At 47.2% G+C, this 18,218-nt stretch overlaps 2 protein-coding genes across 2 annotated transcripts in view; one reads left to right on the top strand and one right to left on the bottom strand.

The window, feature by feature from the left end:
• ARSG (arylsulfatase G) overlaps positions 1 to 18,218 on the bottom strand; it is a 91,142-nt gene that overhangs the window by 67,194 nt on the left and 5,730 nt on the right. The window lies entirely within an intron of this gene.
• On the top strand, positions 147 to 18,183 carry SLC16A6 (solute carrier family 16 member 6). The gene is made up of 6 exons (XM_070394467.1): positions 147 to 254; positions 9,543 to 9,781; positions 12,810 to 12,953; positions 14,426 to 14,554; positions 15,141 to 15,959; positions 17,629 to 18,183. The coding sequence occupies exons 2-6, from the start codon at positions 9,550 to 9,552 to the stop codon at positions 17,877 to 17,879; spliced, it is 1,575 nt and encodes a 524-aa protein (XP_070250568.1). The 5' UTR covers positions 147 to 254; positions 9,543 to 9,549; the 3' UTR covers positions 17,880 to 18,183.

Genomic DNA, 18,218 nt, shown 5'->3' with positions numbered 1-18,218 from the left:
GCACCACCCGGGCGCTGGCGGGTGGGGGGTGGGGAGAGGGTGCAGTCGGGGTGCCCCAGGCGCGGCAGTATGTGGGGGCAGGGGCGGGGCGCTGCGGGCGGGTCCTGGGGACACTCCTCTGAACCAACTTGCGATAGGCCCACGCCCTAAGGAGTTAAACCTTTCTCATGTTACCCAGCGGCTTATAAGGAGGGGAGGCCAAGCCTGCGCCTTAGTGGGAGCCTTTGGGGTTTATTCTCTGCCCTTCTAACTTGGTGAGTTGGTTTTATTATTTTACATGTTTCAAACTTTGATTATGGGGGTGGATTTTTATTTTAATGTGTTAGGAGCTTTTTTTGCTGGGTGGGTGGTGGGAGGCGGAGGAGAGAGCTTAACATCTAAACATTTAGGAGAGGTGATTGCGAAAAATATTCTGACACTTAGGAATGCTCAGGGCCACCGGGATGCAGCGCTCTCGCCAGTGTGGGCAGCTGAGAGTTGAACGATCTCGGCCTGATACAGTTGGGTCCGGAAAATAGCTAAAGGCAAGCTTGGCCGACACTGAGTGCGCCCAGCCGCGCTTTAGGGGCTCCCCAGACCGCGGGGCAATTGGGGGCGCCGGGCTCAGCCTCTGCATGGATTTTCCCCATGAAGCTGCCTGTGCGCCCCGAGTGCCATATGTCAGAGGTACCTTCCCTAGGCTCGCGCACGCATGCAGGGCGGCCGCTGAGGCAGCGCGAGGGAAAGTGGGGTTCCATGTCTCTCCCACCCAAAGCTCACTACCGGGGCGCCAGCGTGAGCCCCTGGGGGGGCGGACTGGCAGGCAGTTCCCTGCAGAGCACAGGTCCTCAGCGGCCAGCCCGCGCCGCTCAACTTCCCAGGTCCCCTGAGCTGCCTGCCAACCAGAGGAAAGCGCCCCTGAGGCTGAGCAGTTCTGTAGCGAGGGAGGCTGATTTTACAGAGGAAATGGGTTATTTCCTTCTCGTTTTCTTCTTCTTTTTTTAAATTAAAACAAAACAAAACACACACGCACGCAAACAAACAAAACCAACACGAAACTCCCACCAACCCCCAAAGTCAGGCGATGGAAGTTTGTGAGGCGGCAGATAGAATGTCACCGAACACGGGAGCGTTAGCAAAAGCTCCCCAAGAGCCAACTGCGGAAGGGAGCGATTGCAACTTGTCAACCAGGAAGCTGGTTGTGATTGCACGGCTGGCGCTCCGTGCCAGCCCTTTCTCGAAAGAGATAGCTCCTGTCCTGGAGGAAGGACATTTCTCGGGAATCTTATTGTTTTGGAAACCATAATAAAACGAGCGATTTGTTGGCAAAAAAAAAAAAAAATACCAAGTGCTTATGCTGAAATCTCTAAGCGGTGCATCTCCCCATGTCCCAAGCACCGTGATGTAGCATTTTGGGGGCAACAGTAAGTACATCCAGCCTGGCGGACACAGAAATGCCTCTTCTCGTGACGGAGGCGAGGGCAGGCAAGGTGGAGAGTTACAGTGTGGAAATAAACAGTGCAGCCAGGGAACGCTCCCTCGCTCTTAATGAGAACCACTAACCCGAGCTTTCCTCTGTGGTTTCCCAGAAAGGACGTCTCCCCAGTGGAACTCCCGAGGAGGACACTTAAATTAGGGGCTTGGGTTTCAACATCATCATCTTGTAAAGCGGCTGTATCGGTTGTATCCGGTGATTCAGCGCTGCTGGGGCAGCCCTACAGGTTAGGTTTGGGATTTTTTTTTTTTTTAATAGCGAATGAACTTTACCTAAATACAGAATGATTCTGACAACTGGGGTCGGCAACAGCTTGTCCAGAGCTGTGACCCAGGCCACACCTTTAAGAAGAATGGAGGTTGGCGATGCCTTGCCCAGGCTTGGCTTATTCCAGCTGCCACCGCCATTCCCAGCCACAGCTTGCATTTAGAACTTGACTCTGAGCTGACCCTGGGTTAACACCCTGACGGTCTATAAGAACCCGATATTTTGCATTCTTCGTGCCCCAGGTCGAGTCTTTTCTCAACAAATCAAATCACAGTGAAATTCCCAGGCTGAGCAGCTGAACAAGCCTTGGCAGAGGACTCATGTGTTTAAGGTTAAGACAACCCAAGGGTCGTAGGAGATACTCCAAACTGCCCAGCGTGTTTTGTTATCCTTCCTTTGGAAGAGCGTTAGGGTGGAGACAAGACGGTAGCCAGGAACCCGTGCGTGCGCGGAATCATAGTGTTACGGTTGAAGAGACCCTCAGACTGCCATGTCTAACCTCTGCTTTCAGAGATCATGGAAATTAGAGACCAAGCGATACAACTTCGCAAATAATGTCCTCAGGAAGGACAAGCCCAGCAGCTTTGCGTGGGTTGGAAAAAATCAAAGGGTAGCTTAGAGCAAGTCAGGGCCCAAGGCTACCATAGAATGATAGGTGTTCAGGGCAGGGGGAGGTCTGAGATCATCGAGATCTAGTTTATCTGCACTTGACCTGTGGGTGATACTGGCCATCCCGGAGCAAAGCGATTCACCCAAAACCACAGTCACTCAACTTGCCTTACCAGTTAGATCCCCACACAGTGAACTAACATCCCTTCTCATCAGATAACGTCACATAAAACCGAAACGGACAGGTATTTCCCTATTCTGGAAGAATCTGTAGAGGCTTCTAAGTAAGTGAGTTCAAAAGTCAGGCCTTAGTTCCTTGCTCTGTTGAGGCTGAGTTTGCTGAATGAATGGCGCAAGGAGAGGAGACAGGTCCAGGAAAACATTTATTCTTCTTCCTCACTCGATGGCGCGGTTTCCTAAGGACAGAGCAGTGCATGGCTCAGGAGCACCCCAACGCTCACAGTTTGTTTAGTAAACTTTTATTGAGCACCTACTATGTGCCAAGCATGCTGCCAGGCACTTGGTCTGGAAAGAGCTGCTGACTACCCTGTAGGCACCTGCCCTGTACAAAATAGATATTATTCTTCCATTATTATCTATACTGTGGTCTTATCTTCAAAGCTAAATTGGGCAAACATAGCATGCTTTAGAATGAGGAAGTCATAGACCAGAAAGTAAGACTGAGTTCAGGGGGGGAGGGTGCGGTTAGGGGGGGCATCTTTCCTTTATGGTATCCCTGTGATAAGAAGGTTCCTGTCCTCCAAAAACCTAGGACTGCAGGTGAAAGTCACATTTGCATGTAGCTTAGGAGAGTAGCACAGATTAAAGCAAAGCTTCGAAAAACAAAGGAATCGAACACCCTGAAGGGGCTCAGAAAGCACAGCGACCAAAAGGCTGCCTTCTAACCAGCTGACCAGATCTCACCCAGGTCCACCCACACTTCCGAGAGCCATCGAGCAGGTGCCCCTGCTTCCCGGCTCCCCGGTGTCCGTGGGCCCCCAGCTTTGGCCGGAGGGACCGGGTGAGTAATAAAACTCAGTGAGCCTTAAAGATGCTCCAGAGACCTCTGACTAAAGACCTGGCAAATTAGGCGCTCAGGCCCAGAGAGGCGGAGGTGGAGTGGCTTTGCAGGGTCCCACAGTGACCTGGTGAATCAGGTCACAGACCTCTCTCTACCCACGGAAGTCAGGGGAGCTTTTTTTTTTTTTTTAAAGAAAATACAAGTTTCCTTACAATGTCTATAAAACAACCCCCTCCCTGGCCTTTAAAATGCTATCCCAGAGGCTGATCCCACAGGGCCCGGGAGGCGGGAGATCTGACTCTGGACCATTTGGGTCAAGTCCCTTCACCTCCCTGGGGCTCAGTTTCCCCGTTTTGCAAAATGACCTGCCTTGTGCAAGGAGGAGATGGACAAGATGAGGTCCACACTCCTTTCAGCCGTCACATTCTGTAATTCCAACTCCACTCGGGGGCTACAGGTTGATCCTAATCCCACGGATGGTGCACATGCAAACCACTGGTCGCGACAGGCCAAGAGAGAGGGGTGCGCCCACCGCCGACTGAAACGCTGGCCTGGCGCAGAGCCTCCCGAGGATGGGTCAGCCTATCCTTGTACAGAAAGTACAGCGTAGTCCGCGTCGTTTAAAAAGATCTGTCTTCATCCTGCAGTCATTTTAGACCAAAGAGAGAGTCAGTTTGCCTCTTTGGGCCCTCATCAACTTTATTCCAATATGTGTGTTTTTTTACCCCAATATGTTTATATTCAGGTTGGTCCTGAGCCCTCTGTTAAGACTCTAAGATCTTACGTGCACCCTCCCAGGTTAGAGTGACTACAGCAGCAATATGGCCTTGGACAGTTCTGCCTGTCCCAGTGTGCTGACCTCTGGAAGTACGCTGCTGGGTGGCGGTAAACATGCATTTTAATCTGCAGGTTCCTTATTGTTATCAACAAACACGTGTAATTCTCGGAGCAGAGACCATCTGTCTTTTCACTACAGTATTCCCCAGGCCTAGCCTTGGGCCTGGCACTAGTAGGCACTTTTTTGAAAAACAAATGTATGTGCAAGGTACTTGGGAATGCGGGAGGGCGGGACATACGAAAAGATACAGAACCCAGATTTTGTTTTTTATGAGCTTAACATTAAATTCATCAAATATGAGAGACTCATTAAAGTATTCAATGATGCCTGTCACGTGGAGAAAGCCCCTTAGGTCGAGTCAGTCAGAGGGAGCATCAGGGAAGATGGATTTTGATGGCACCGGGCCTTAAAGGTGCCAGCTGAAGAGAGGGTGTGGCCACAGGCCGGGTGGTTAGAGCCTGGAGGGCAAGGAGGAGTCCATTTGGGCCATGGCAGGCGGGTCAAGTTTTAGAACAAAAATAAGGCTTCAAAGATAGGTCGGGGTTCGATCCTGAAGGACACGGAAAGGCAGGCTAAAGGTGGATTTGATGGCTCAGAACGAGGAAAGCCACATAAAAATGAAGTCAAACCAATGCAGCATTTCAGAAAGCTCAATCGTACCAGACACGAGGAACCAGTAAGAGACCAGTAAAGGAGCGGTGGCCTGGGAGCGAGCGGGGTGAAGTGCAAGGGGTGAGGGCTGAGGACCTGCGCTGGAGACTGCCGCCTGCCCCCTCCCTAGGGACCAACACTATTCTAGAGTGAACACTGTGGGGTGAGGGGTGGGGGGAGGTTCTTTCCTGCGCCAGTGGCCTCACCTTGGGAATGGATTGAAACATCTCATGGGGGACGGGGGCCGTTGTGAAAACGTCATTTGCGGGAGGGCTCAGGTCAGGGCTCCCATCGGAAATCAGTTGCTTTCCAGGATGGGAAATGGCAATGACAACTGCTCTGTAGCTCGCAGCCTGCACCTCGAGCTGTTTAACTGCTCTTCCCACCTTCCCAGCTGCTCTCAGGAACCACACATTAACACCCGTGGAAACGCAAAGGCCTTCGCTGCAGGGAGCTTAAAGCTTCTTAAAGCTGCTTACGCCCTGTTTATGCAACCAAATACTTAACAGCAACAGGGCAAAAAGTGGGCATCCGAGCCCTTTCAAAGTCGTAGGCCACTGTGGGATAGTGATGTCAATAGGGTGAATCACGAGCTTGGGTCAGATTTGCTGCTTTTTAACATTTATAGAATAAACTCGGAATATGAGATTCTAGCACCAGAAATTGGCAAGTCTACTGGATAGAGGAGGTTGCATCCTGTTATTTTTCAATTCCTCTTCATTTATCAATAAAACTTGCCTTAGTACTTAATACAGCAGCTACAGAAAGGGTACACACACCCTAAAAATCCACTGTATAATTGTAGAGACTTCTTCAACTCAAGGTGGGTTAGCAGGAAGAACTTAAAACCATGAACTCATTATTATAGAATTTTACGAATTTTTAGATGGGCACAAACCATGCATCACTGTTTCAAAGTTAGCAATTGCAGAGCCTGAAAACCACAGCGTGTGTGTGCAACAGCCCAGTGCAGAGGACCTCAACTTCCCCCTCCAGTGTTAACTACAGTGCTTCCCCTTACTTAGCAGTGTTAAGGTAAGGTCTGAAGTTCATTGCAGTTTGAATGGAAAGCTGCAAGGTCAGGGTAACTTGGGGTTAAGTTAACTGGCTGCCCAGGTCATACAAGTTGACAGTGTCTTCTTTGATCACTATATTCTATGTTTTCATTGATTTTTAGGGACAGGGATAGAGAGAGAGAGAAACATCGATGAGAGGGAATCACTGATCAGCTGCCTCCTGCACGCTCCCTACTGAGGATTGAGTCTGCAACCTGGGCATGTGCCCTGACCGCGAATCGAACAGTGACCTCTTGGTTCGTCGTGGGGTGATGCTCAACCACCGAGCCACACCAGCCGGGCTAGTCACTATATTCTAGAGTAGCATTTGTGGTGTGCATGGAAATTCAGTTGCTAATGTGCCAAGTGCTGAGCAACTTTGATAACTTACTCACGCCAAACTCCCAGGAGACAATTTCCACATTTGGATTTATAGTTACATCCACGTGGGAAACCGATCATAATCATGAGGTTGCTGACTGAGTGGGAAATGGGATCCAGGAGAGGTGGCTGGTAATGTGGTCAGAGGCGTAGAGCACAGACGCACAGGGTGTCTCCGGCACGTCATCCGTGGAAGGAAGGTGGCAGGTGCATTGTCCATGTTTGCCCCTTAGCCTGCTTTTTTCTAGGTTTCTTTTTTCTATTTTTTTTTTACTATTCTGATCACTATGTTCTTGCCCCCTCAGTAGGGGTGTGAAAGTCCCCTACTGTGACTGTATTGTTGTCGATCTCTCCCTTAAAGTCCTCTAGCCGTTTTTTTTTATATATTTAGGTGCTCTTATATTGGGTGCATATATGTTTTCCAGGGTTATATCCTCTTGTTGGTCAATCCCCTTTAGTATTATGTAGTGACCTTTGTTGTCTTTTAAAGTCTATTTTGTCAGATATGAGTATTGCTACTCCAGCTTTTTTTTTTTTTCCATTTGCATGGAAAAATTTTTTCCATCCCTTCACTCTGTGTGTGTCTTTTGTTCTGAGGTGGGTCTCTTGTAAACAGCATATAATTGGGTCATGTTTTTGTATCCATTCAGCTACCCTAGGCCTTTTGATTGGAGCATTTAATCCATTTACATTTAGGGTTATTATTGATAGGTACTTATTTACTGCCACTTTAATTCTGCATGCCTAGGTTTCTCTGTTTCTTCTTTTCATTATGGCAATCCCTTTAGCATTTCTTGTAATGCTGGATTGGTGGTGATGTACTCCTTTAGCCTTTTTTTTTTGTCTGGGAAGCTCTTTATTGGACTGTCTATTTTGAATGACAGCCTTGCTGGATAAAGTAATCTTGGTCTCCGATCCTTGCTTCCATTACTTTGAGTACTTGATGCTGTTGCCTTCTGGCCTGTAGAGTTTCTGATGAGAAATCTGGTGTCAGCCTTATGGGAGTTCTTTTGTAGGTAACAATTTGCTTTTCTCTTGCTGCCTTTAAGATTTGGCATTTAATTTTTGGCATTTTAATTATGATGAGTCTGGGTGTGGGTCTGTTTGGGTTCTTCTTGCTTAGGGTTCTCTGTGCCTCCTGAACTTATGTGACTTTTTCCTTTACCACAGTGGTTCTCAACCTGTGGGTCGCAACCCCTTTGGGGGTCGAACGACCCTTCACAGGGGTCGCCTAAGACCACTGGAAAACACATATTGAATATATAATTACATATTGTTTTTGTGATTAACCACTATGCTTTAATTATGTTTAATTTGTAACAATGAAAATACATCCTGCATATCAGATATTTACATTACAATTCATAACAGTAGCAAAATTACAGTTATGAAGTAGCAACGAAAATAATTTTATGGTTGGGGGTCACCACAACATGAGGAACTGTATTAAAGGGTCGTGGCATTAGGAAGGTTGAGAACCACTGCTTTACCAGGTTTGGGAAGTTTTCTGCCATTATTTCTTCAAACACGTTCTCTATCTCTTTCTCCCTTTCTGCCTCTTCTGGAACACCTGCTATTCTAATATTGTTACATTTCACATTGTCCCACATCTCCCTTATCTGTCCTCCCGTTTTTTAATTGGTTTTTCTTTTTGGTTCTCTGACTGATTTTTTTTCAACCCTGTCTTCTAATTCACTGATTCAATCCTCAGCTTCCCCTAGTCTGCTATGTATTCTTTCCAATGTGTTCTTTGTGTTATGTCATTCTCTATCTCAGACTGTTCTTTTTTCATAGTTACTATATCTTTTTTCATGCTGTTGAGCATCTTTACCATCATTACTCTGAACTCTGTTTCATTTATCTCCTTCTGGATAATATTCTTGTTCTATCATTTGGGGGTTGTTTCTTTGTCTCCTCATTTTGTCTGTCTGTTTGGGTTTGTGACTATGAATTAGGTAGATCCTCTATGCCTCTCAATCTCTAGTGCAGGAGTGTCAAACACTATTTCTGACTAATTAGATCAGGCAAAGACTCAAAGTCTCCAGAGACCACCTCTGCCTACAGACTGATAGGATTCTGACTTGAATGGCCCCAGACAATCATCCTCAGGGGTGGTGAGGTTTTTTTTCAACAGGGTGGGGCAGTTGCTTCTGCCTGGAGGCTAATTGTTATTTTTAGTCTCTGAAGTGGCCTCAGGGCAGGGTGTTTTCCAATAGGGTGGGTCAACTGTCTTCCCCCCCACCCCTGTCCCCCCAAGGCAAGGCAAATGTCTGTGTGGGAAAGATTTCCTCCGCTGAGTGAGGGAATGACTCAGCATAGGAGACTGGAGGTGTCTGCCTTCTGAGCTCTAACCCCCCAAGTCCCCAATCCTGGCTTCTGCTCACACAGCTCCAATCCACTCTGCCCTCCCTCTGCCAGAGCACAAGGAGTTTGTGCATTGGCCCTTTAAGAGGGTGCCTGAATTTCTAGGCGTCACTCCCTGGCAGACAGCAACACTGCTGCTTTTCACAGCCAGATGTTATGTGGGAATCTTTCTCAGTTCTGGTCTCTGCTGGGGGGGGGCCAGCTTGGGGATTAGGTCCCAGAGTTCTCAGTGGCAATCCCCCACAGCTGAGATATCTCTCCAGACCTTCGGTTGCTGTCTGTGGACACCCGCCCAGCCCTTTCGCACCTCGGACCAGTCTCTATGCGGTCTCCACTTTTGGTCCTCGGGTATCAGGCTTCTCCTGTGAGTCTTCTGTTAATTATTCAGGAAGTTTTTCTGTATTTCAGTTGTAGTTCCAGTTTGTTTCTGAGAGAATGTCTGTGCAGCATCCACTTACTCTGCTGCCATTTTTAATTCTCGATCAATCTAGGTTTCATTTCTGATCAACATTCCCTTTGCTCACTTCACTCTTCCTTTACCTAACTTGTCTTCAAGTTCAAGGTCACCACTGATGCTTGGTCTTTTGGCCATTCTCTATCCTTCACACTGCCTCTACTAGTAAATATCTTCCCTGATGCTTTATATTAGTTTGTTTTTCCCATTTAATTGCCACAGCTTGGAAATCTTACCTCTAAATTCTTTGGGGGCTCCATTAGATTTTTTATTATCAAAAGACTTTCTACTAACTGCACATGATTTAAATATTCATCAACCTAAGAAATGTGATAAATAGTTCTTATCTGTTATGTTTGCTAAAGAGCATTCGAATCATCAACCCTCGTGCTATTATGGTTCTGACTTCTTTAAACTTTTTATTTCAGATTAAGAATGACCGAGAAGAAATCACAGCTTTGTTCCGGAGCCAATGTTTATACTCAAGTGCCTGACGGAGGGTGGGGCTGGGCAGTAGCTGTGTCTTTCTTCTTCATTGAAGTCTTTACCTACGGTGTCATCAAGTCATTTGGCGTCTTCTTTAATGACTTAATGGACAGTTTTGAGGAATCTAATAGCAGGATCTCATGGATAATATCAATATGTGTGTTTTTCTTAACATTTACAGGTGAGTACATCTTTCACCTTCAACACTATTAATTTTAACTTGCCTAACTACAGAATGGTACATATTATGGTTGTGATGCATCTTCTCCATGACCTCTTGGTACTTTCTAGCCTCAAGTAATACAGTTTTCAGGAAGTTGAGAATGGCCCCAGAAAGAGGAGCTGGAGGGGAAAAAAAGCCTTACTTGTCAACCTTGACTGACTTCAATTTAACACATATGTATTGGACACCTATTGTAAGCTGATTCTTAGGATGCTGTCGATTACTTTGAGGACAGCAGTAACCTCCAGATCTACGAGGGATGCAATTGTTTTTGTTTGTTTTTTATATTTTTTATTGATTTCAGAGAGGAAGGGAGAGGGAGATAGAAACATCAATGATGAGATAGAATCATTGATCGGCTTCCTCCTGCACGCCCCCTACTGGGGGGATCAAGCCCACAATCCAGAACCCTATGTTTTACTTTATTTTATTTTATTTTTATTTTTTGTTTGTTAATCCTCACCCGAGGATATTTTTTCTATTGATTTTTTTTAGGGAGAGTGGAAGAAAGAGGGAAAGACAAAGAGAAACATCTATGTGAGAGAAATACATTGACTGGTTGCCTCCTGCATGGGCCCCAACCAGGACCCGAGCTGGGGAGGAGCCTACAACTGAGGTACATGCCCTTGATTAGAATCGAACCCGGGACTCTATGGTCCCGGGGCCAACATTCTATCCACTGAGCCAAACCGGCTATGGTGATGCAATTGTTTTAAAAAAGCAGCAGATCAAAAGTACTTGGACGCTAGCGGGTGTGCCCAGTGGTTAGAGCATCGGCCCATACACCAAAGGGTCTTGGGTTCGATTCCCTATCAAGAGCACATACTTGGATTGCAGGTTCGATCCCAGGTCCTGTTTGGTGCATGTGCGGGAGGCAACAGCAATGTTTCTCTTTCTCTCCCCAACTCACCCCTCCTTTCCAATCTCTCTGGAAATCAATGGGAAAAATATCCTCAGGTGAGGATTTAAAAAAAAAGAAAAAGTATTTGGCCAGTGTGGCTCAACTGGCTGGGTGCCATCCCGTGCACATAAAAGCTGTTGCTTCGATTCCTACTCAGGATACATGCCCGGGTTATAGGCTCGATTCTCAGAAGGGGGTGTGCAGGAGATAGCCAATTGATGTTCTGCTCTCACATCAATGTTTCTCTCTCTTTCCCTCTCCCCTCCTCTCCCTCTCTTAAAATCAATATATGTATGTGACATTTTTTTAAAAAGTACTTGGCCTGTTGGCCCTGGTCTCACAAAAACATGCTTAGGTTGGAAACATGAAGATGTGGCTACATGAAGAAGAAAGATAGAAGCTTTGTAAATGATATTCATCAGCCACTTGGAATTATTTATCCCATCACTATCCTCCGTTTGGTGTGCATAACTGAGAATCCACCATACTTTCATATCACTTTTCTAAGAATCAAATGGAAGTAAATTGGAATTTGACCCTAAATGGAACTTTAAAAAAAAAAAAAAAAAAAGCCCAGCCCAGCCAGCGAGGCTCAGTGATTGAGCGTTGATCTATGAACCAGGAGATCATGGTTCGATTCCCGGTCAGGGCACATGCCCAGGTTGTGGGCTCCATCCCCAGTGTAGGGCGTGCAGGAGGCAGCTGACCAATGATTCTCTCTCTCCCTCCCTCTCTCTGAAATCAATAAAAATATATTTTTAAAAAGTCCAAAGCAGTGAGTATAGAAAATGAAGTCATTCAAGCAATTATAGGAAAGCCCATTTTTATTACAGAATAACATAAATCTAATGCATATCTAATTTTATAGGCACTCAAGGTAACTCAGAGTCTTTCATTTAAAAATATAGAAAAGATGTCCTAACCGGTTTGGCTCAGTGGATAGAGCGTCGGCCTGAAGACAGAAGGGTCCCAGGTTCGATTCCGGTCAAGGGCATGTACCTGGGTTGCAGGCACATCCCCAGTGGGGGATGTGCAGGAGGCGGCTGATCCATGTTTCTCTCTCATCGATGTTTCTAACTCTCTATCCCTCTCCCTTCCTCTCTGTAAAAAATCAATAAAAATATATTTTAAAAAAATAAAAATAAAAATATAGAAAAGAGTTTTATACTATTACTCTGGCTTTCTCTCTCTCTCTTTTTAAATAAAGTGTGTGTGTGTGTTTTTAAATCCTCACTTGAGGATACGTTTTTATTGATTTAAGAGTGAGAGGAAGGGAGAGAGAGAGAAACATTGATGTGAGAGGGAAACATTGACCGGTTGCCTCCCATACACACCCCGACTGGGGATTGAACCAGAAACCTGGGTGTGTGCCCTGACCAGGAATCAAACCCTTTAGGTGCATGGCACAACGCTCCAACTGAGCCACGCTGGCCAGGGCACTCTGGCTTTCTCTTTAAGGAGCTCAAAGAATATATTTTCCAGTTTAACCAAATACTAAAATACAGTTGACCACTGAATACAGGGGTGAAGAGCACTGACCCCTCAATAGTCAAATGTATATGTTTTGACTCCCCAAAACTTAACAGTCATCCCTGGTATTTTTGGGGAATTGGTTCCAGGACACCCACAGATACCCAAATCCATGGATGCTTAAGTCCCTGACATAAAATGGGGTAGATCGATGCGTACAGTCAGCCCTCCACATCCGTGGACTCCCAACCGCAGACTGAAAATACTGTTATCCATCTGCAGTTACTTGAATCTGCAGATGCAAAACCCGGGATAGAGGACCAACTATATTTATTATTTAAAATCCAAATATAAGTGGACCCGCCCAGTTCAAACCCATGTTTTTCGAGGGTCAACTGTAATTCCTGAATCGGTTTATGTAACCACTGCAAAAATATGTAGTGTACATCACTGCTCCCTGTTCAAAACTTATGAGAAGGAACCTTATTAAAGCCGATGCTTTTGTGTTACATGGTGTGCACTGTCTTTCCATGTCCGAGACTTTACAGAAGGAACTGTGTTAAAGTGAACCCAATTCTGGGAGTCAAATGGTCACGTTATGCTCTTTCCATGCAGCTCCCCTCTCCACTATCCTGAGCAATCGTTTCGGACACCGCCTGGTGGTGATGGCGGGAGGCCTGCTTGTCAGCACCGGGATGGTGGTGGCCTCCTTCTCCCAGGAGGTGTACCACATGTACATCGCCATTGGCATCATCTCCGGTAAGCGCTTCTCTGGGCTCGAAAGTTTTCCAGACATTTAGTTTGAAGGACAAGGAAGGGAAGCAGGGACTCAAACCCAAAGTGTTGTTTTCCTCTGTCCCTTTCTCTTTAAAATGAAAGTGTCCCAGCCCTAGCCGGTTTGGCTCAGTGGATAGAGCGTCGGCCTGCAGACCGAAGGGTCCCGGGTTCGATTCTGGTCAAGGGCACATATCTTGGTTGCAGGCTCCACCCCAGCCGGGGCCCTGGTCAGGGCTCATGCAGGAGGCAACCAATCGATGTGTTTCTCTCACATTGATGTTTCTCTCTGTCTTTCCCTCTTTCTCCTACTCTCTTTAAAAATCAAAGGAAAGCCCTAACCAGTTTGGCTCAGTGGATAGAGCGTCGGCCTGCGGACTCAAGGGTCCCAGGTTCGATTTCGGCCGAGGGCATGTACCTTGGTTGCAGGCACATCCCCAGTAGGGAGTGTGCAGGAGGCAGCTGATCGATGTTTCTCTCTCATCGATGTTTCTAATTCTCCCTTCCTCTCTGTAAAAAAATCAATAAAATATATATTTTTTAAAAATCAAAGGAAAGATATCCTCAGGTAAGGATTAAAAATCCTATACAATAAAAGCCTAATATACAAATTGTCCCCTCGACTGGGAGTTCGACCAGGGGGGTGGCCCCACCCCGGCTGGCAGCAGCGGCAGGCAGTCGGGGGAAGGGAGGCCTCAGCCATCAGTCAGACATCCCCCGAGGGCTCCTGGACTGCAAGAGGGTGCAGGCCAGGCTGAGGGCCCCCCCTCTCCCCTGCAAGTGCATGAATTTCGTGCACCGGGCCTCTCGTAAATAATAATACAAGAATAAGCTCTATTTTGCGTACTCACAACTGTAAACCTACTATTGCCAACCCCTATAGTTTGCCACCCAAAGACATCATTTTCACGAAGTAAGATTTTAATTTCTTTATGCAGTACTTCTCAAGTCAGGGTCTAAGGATCCTGAGCCATAGGGGGAGGCTTATGCTTAGGAGCCTGAGAAAACCTTTTTCACTTTAAAAGGAGTCCATACATTTCTGACATATATATTGTATTATTTATGTATCCATACATAGCTAGTTTTGCACACTTTTAAATTTTTCAGATATTTCTGTACATTTCAAAACTCCATTATTTTCAAATAGAAGTCTTACATATAAAAACTATATTCAATACAAGTTATGTCCACTGTGAATTATATACATTTGGGAAAAAATGCAAAAAAGCAGAAAAGCAAACAAACAGAAAACAGTTTTCATAGTCTAAGCATCCCAAAACAACTGTCGCAGCGTCTCAGGACCTCTAATCCTTTGCTACGACACCTTTTCCAGAATGAATTCCTGGGCTCCCAGAACTTAGGATTTAACAAATAAACACAAACCGCCCAGGCTGTGGGATGCGTCTCTCCGATGTCGGTCAGTGTGTGGCTCTCATAGTTCTTTTTGATTCGCACAGGTTTGGGCTACTGCTTCAGTTTCCTCCCAGCTCTCACCATTCTATCTCAGTACTTTGACAAAAGACGTTCGATCGTCACCGCAGCTGCTTCTACGGGAGAATGTTTTGCTATGTTTGCTTTTGCACCAGGTAGGTGGACCTCCACATCTGGGTATTAATGAGGGGAAGCCACTCAGCTATACTTGCCACTCTAACTTACCCACAGTTGGCCACCGGATGTCTGTAACTCTGTGCCTAATGAAAGGGTGTTTTCTTCTCTCCTTCAGCACATTTTTGGGGTCTATGCTCCCTAACCCTCATGTTAGGAATTCAAATATATATATATATATTGATTTCAGAGAGGAAGGGAGAGAGAGAAACATCAATGATGAGAGAGAATCATTGATCATTGATGCCTCTGCACACCCACAATGGGGGTCGAGTCCACAACCCAGGCATGTGCCCTAACTAGGAATCGAACCAGTGACCTCCTGGTTCGACGCTCAACCACTGAGCCACACCAGCTGGGCAGGAATTCAAACATTTCAATCCTAGTCCAAATTTACACGAATAGGAAGATATGTGCCACATATTCAGTAGCAAGGCTTGAAACATCCATTCCAAAATAAATAATTTAGCAAACTCTAAATCCCTACTTCTGCTCAGTCCTGTCTCCTGGGTCTTGAGTCCATGCCTGGCCTTACCTTCTATTTCTCTTCCCTCCCGTCCACCCAAGCGTTCACGGCTCTGAAGGAGAACATCGGCTGGAGGTACAGCCTCCTCCTTGTGGGCCTGCTGCAGTTAAACATCATCCTCTGCGGGGCGCTGCTGAGGCCGATTCTCATCAGGGGACCAGGGTCACCGAAAACAACTGGACAGGAAAATCCAAAAGAAGTACAATATATGCTTGAAAATGAGAAAACACGCACCTCGATAGACTCCATCGACTCAGGAGTAGAACTAACTACCTCACCCAAAAACGTGCCTGGTCACACGGCCGCGGAACTGGAGCCAAAGGCCGATGTGGAGCAGCGGATCCTGGAGAAGCCCAGCCCCAAACGCGGCGATGAGAAAGGCCCCCTGTTGGACTTCTCCGTCTTGAAGGAGAAGAGTTTCATCTGCTACACGTTATTTGGTCTCTTTGCGACCTTGGGGTTCTTCGCCCCTTCCCTGTACATCATTCCCTTGGGCATCAGCCTGGACATCACCGAGGACCGTGCTGCTCTTCTGCTCTCCACAATGGCCATCGCCGAAGTGTTCGGGAGGATTGGAGCTGGTTTCATCCTCAACAGCCAGCCCATCCGTAAGATCTACATTGAGCTCGTCTTCGTCATCTTGTTGACTGTGTCTCTGTTTGCCTTTACGTTTGCTGCTGAATTCTGGGGTTTAATGTCCTGCAGCATATTTTTTGGCGTTATGCTTGGAACCGTGGCAGGCACCCACATCCCACTGCTCGCGGAAGAGGACGTGGTGGGAATTGAGAAGATGTCTTCTGCCGCCGGAGTCTATGTCTTCATCCAGAGCATAGCGGCGCTCGCTGGGCCGCCCCTGGCAGGTAATGTCAATACAACGCCAAATCCAAACCCTTGCCTGCTATCCCCTCCCCCTCTTTTTTTCAAGGTAGAGTTGGACAGGTGGAACATCTGTCGCCTTTCTGTACCTGAATCATACTAGTTCAACATGACACGGTTTAGGGCAGGAATATTCCTAAGGAAGACTGGAGATAGCTTCGTAGGCTCTCAGTGGAGATCATATCCTCCTATATAATAAAAGGCTAATATGCAAATCGACCAAACAGCAGAACAACTGATCGCTAAGACACGCACTGACCACCAGGGGGCAGACGCTCAATACCAGAGCTGCCCCCTGGTAGTCAGTGTGCTCCCACAGGGGGAGCACCGCACAACCAGAAGCCGGGATCAAGGCTGGCGAGCTCAGCGGCATGGTGGGAGCCTCTCCTGCCTCCGTGGCAGTGCTAAGGATATCCGACTGAGGACATCCCCCAAGGGCTCCCAGACTGCGAGAAGGCACAGACCAGCTGAGGGACAGCCCCCCCCCCCCCCGCAGTGCACAAATTTCATGCACCAGGCCTCTAGTTATATCATAAAGTGGGCCCTATCCTATGGATTATATAATCTACAATGTTTAGTATTTCCTTGTTAATTGTGCTAGCTTCCTGTTCAAGTGTAAATTAAAAGTCTCCTGATTCTAATATGTCCATAGACTTAGAGAACTGGCAGAATTAGAGATTACCTGAGCAGCTCTCTGGACTTAATAGGAGGAAACGGAAGGTCAAAGATTGTGAGCCAGTGGCCCAATGGTAAACCGGTGACCAAGTCCCTCTGCAGCCCCAGCTGCCCAGGCCTTGCCCACCATCGTGCTGTGTAAATGCTGGAGGGGCCCATGGATTATGAGCTCGTTACCCTCTGACCTGTGGAACAGCAGGACTGAGGGACTTCTGTGAGCTACCTTCCTTCCTGGGAGGGTGTCAGGGAGCTGAGCACAGAGCAGCACTCCAGTACTCCCCTGATCACTACCGCACACTTCCTTGTGGGAGGGACAGGGTGCGTTTCATACCTTAGACCTGAAATAGGACTTTAATGTTGTTGGGACTGGAAATCTTACCCCATGTGGACAGAGACCTGACATGAGCCCAAGTTAAAGTAATAGAGCTCTTTCCTTTCTTAAGAATATTCCCTTTCCGAAGAAGCATGCATCCAACAGTCCCGTGTTTTAGGACAGATTATCCCATGAAGACATTTAAAAAATATATGTTTTTATTGATTTCAGAGAAGAAGGGAGCAGGTGAGAGAGATAGAAACATCAATGATAAGAGAGAACCATTGATTGACTGGCTGCCTCCTGCATGCCCCCCACTGGGGATTGAGCCTGCAACCAAGGCCTGTGCCCTAACCAGGAATCGAACCGTGACCTCCTGGTTCACAGGTCAATGCTCAACCACTGAGCTACGCCAGTCTGGCAGCCCATGAGGACATTTTAGCGACACCGTTACCTCAGCTGCTAATAAGTATACGCTGTCTGCTTTATTTCTCCCCCTCTCCTCCCCCGCTACCCCCCAGTCTAAAAAAGATTCCTGCCTTCGACACTTTTTCTTTAGATAAACAAGATAAAACAAGGCAGGCCAGGAGAGAGAAGCGTCTGAGTGTGGGGCCGGGGGAGAGGGGTTTGCGGCCCGATGCTGACAGTGTGCCTGCTCTCCCCAGGGCTGCTGGTGGATCACAGCAAGGTGTACAGCAGAGCCTTCTACTCCTGCGCAGCTGGGATGGCGGTGGCCGCGGGGTGCCTGGCGCTGGTGAGGCCCTGTGGGAAGGGACTGTGCCGGCGCCACCACGCAGGCGATGGGAAGGTGGAGAGCTATCGGGGGAGAGCTTTGCAAGACATCCCTGAAGACTTCCTTGAAATGGACCTTGGGAAGCAGGAGCATAAAGTTCCTATGAAAACGGAGCCAGAATGACGGACAGGCTTTCGTACGACATCAACCACCCAAGGCTGGTTGGGGGGCGGCGTCTGGGGGACACCGTGGTGTAGAGGAGCCAACCATTCCACCTGCTTTCAAAACGACACTCGGAAGGGAATGGGGACATGAACACTACCACCAACATTCTTTTCTTTGTGCTTTCCTGTTTGCTTGTTCTTTAAGCCAAAACAGAAACAAACCAAATACTCTTCCACACAGAAACCTGGCTGTATTCCGGAGCGACCCAGAGACACGCAGAAGCACCGTGGTCCACATTCCAGTTTTAAAATAGTGACACAAATTGGCAAAGTGGTTGTAAGCGCTCTCACATATATC

Source organism: Myotis yumanensis, unplaced genomic scaffold (genome assembly GCF_028538775.1).
Source record: "Myotis yumanensis isolate MYYU_CA2020_CCGP unplaced genomic scaffold, mMyoYum1.0.hap1 SCAF_16, whole genome shotgun sequence".
NCBI lineage: Eukaryota > Metazoa > Chordata > Mammalia > Chiroptera > Vespertilionidae > Myotis > Myotis yumanensis.
This window is presented reverse-complemented; position numbering and strand designations above follow the sequence as displayed.

Excerpts from the sequence above, each read along its gene's own strand:
- SLC16A6 (XM_070394467.1), top strand. The coding sequence starts at position 9,550 with ATGACCGAGAAGAAATCACAGCTTTGTTCCGGAGCCAATGTTTATACT. Across the intron at positions 12,954-14,425 it reads CGCCATTGGCATCATCTCCG|GTTTGGGCTACTGCTTCAGT; the intron begins GTAAGCGCTTCT and ends TGATTCGCACAG. Across the intron at positions 15,960-17,628 it reads CGCTGGGCCGCCCCTGGCAG|GGCTGCTGGTGGATCACAGC; the intron begins GTAATGTCAATA and ends TGCTCTCCCCAG.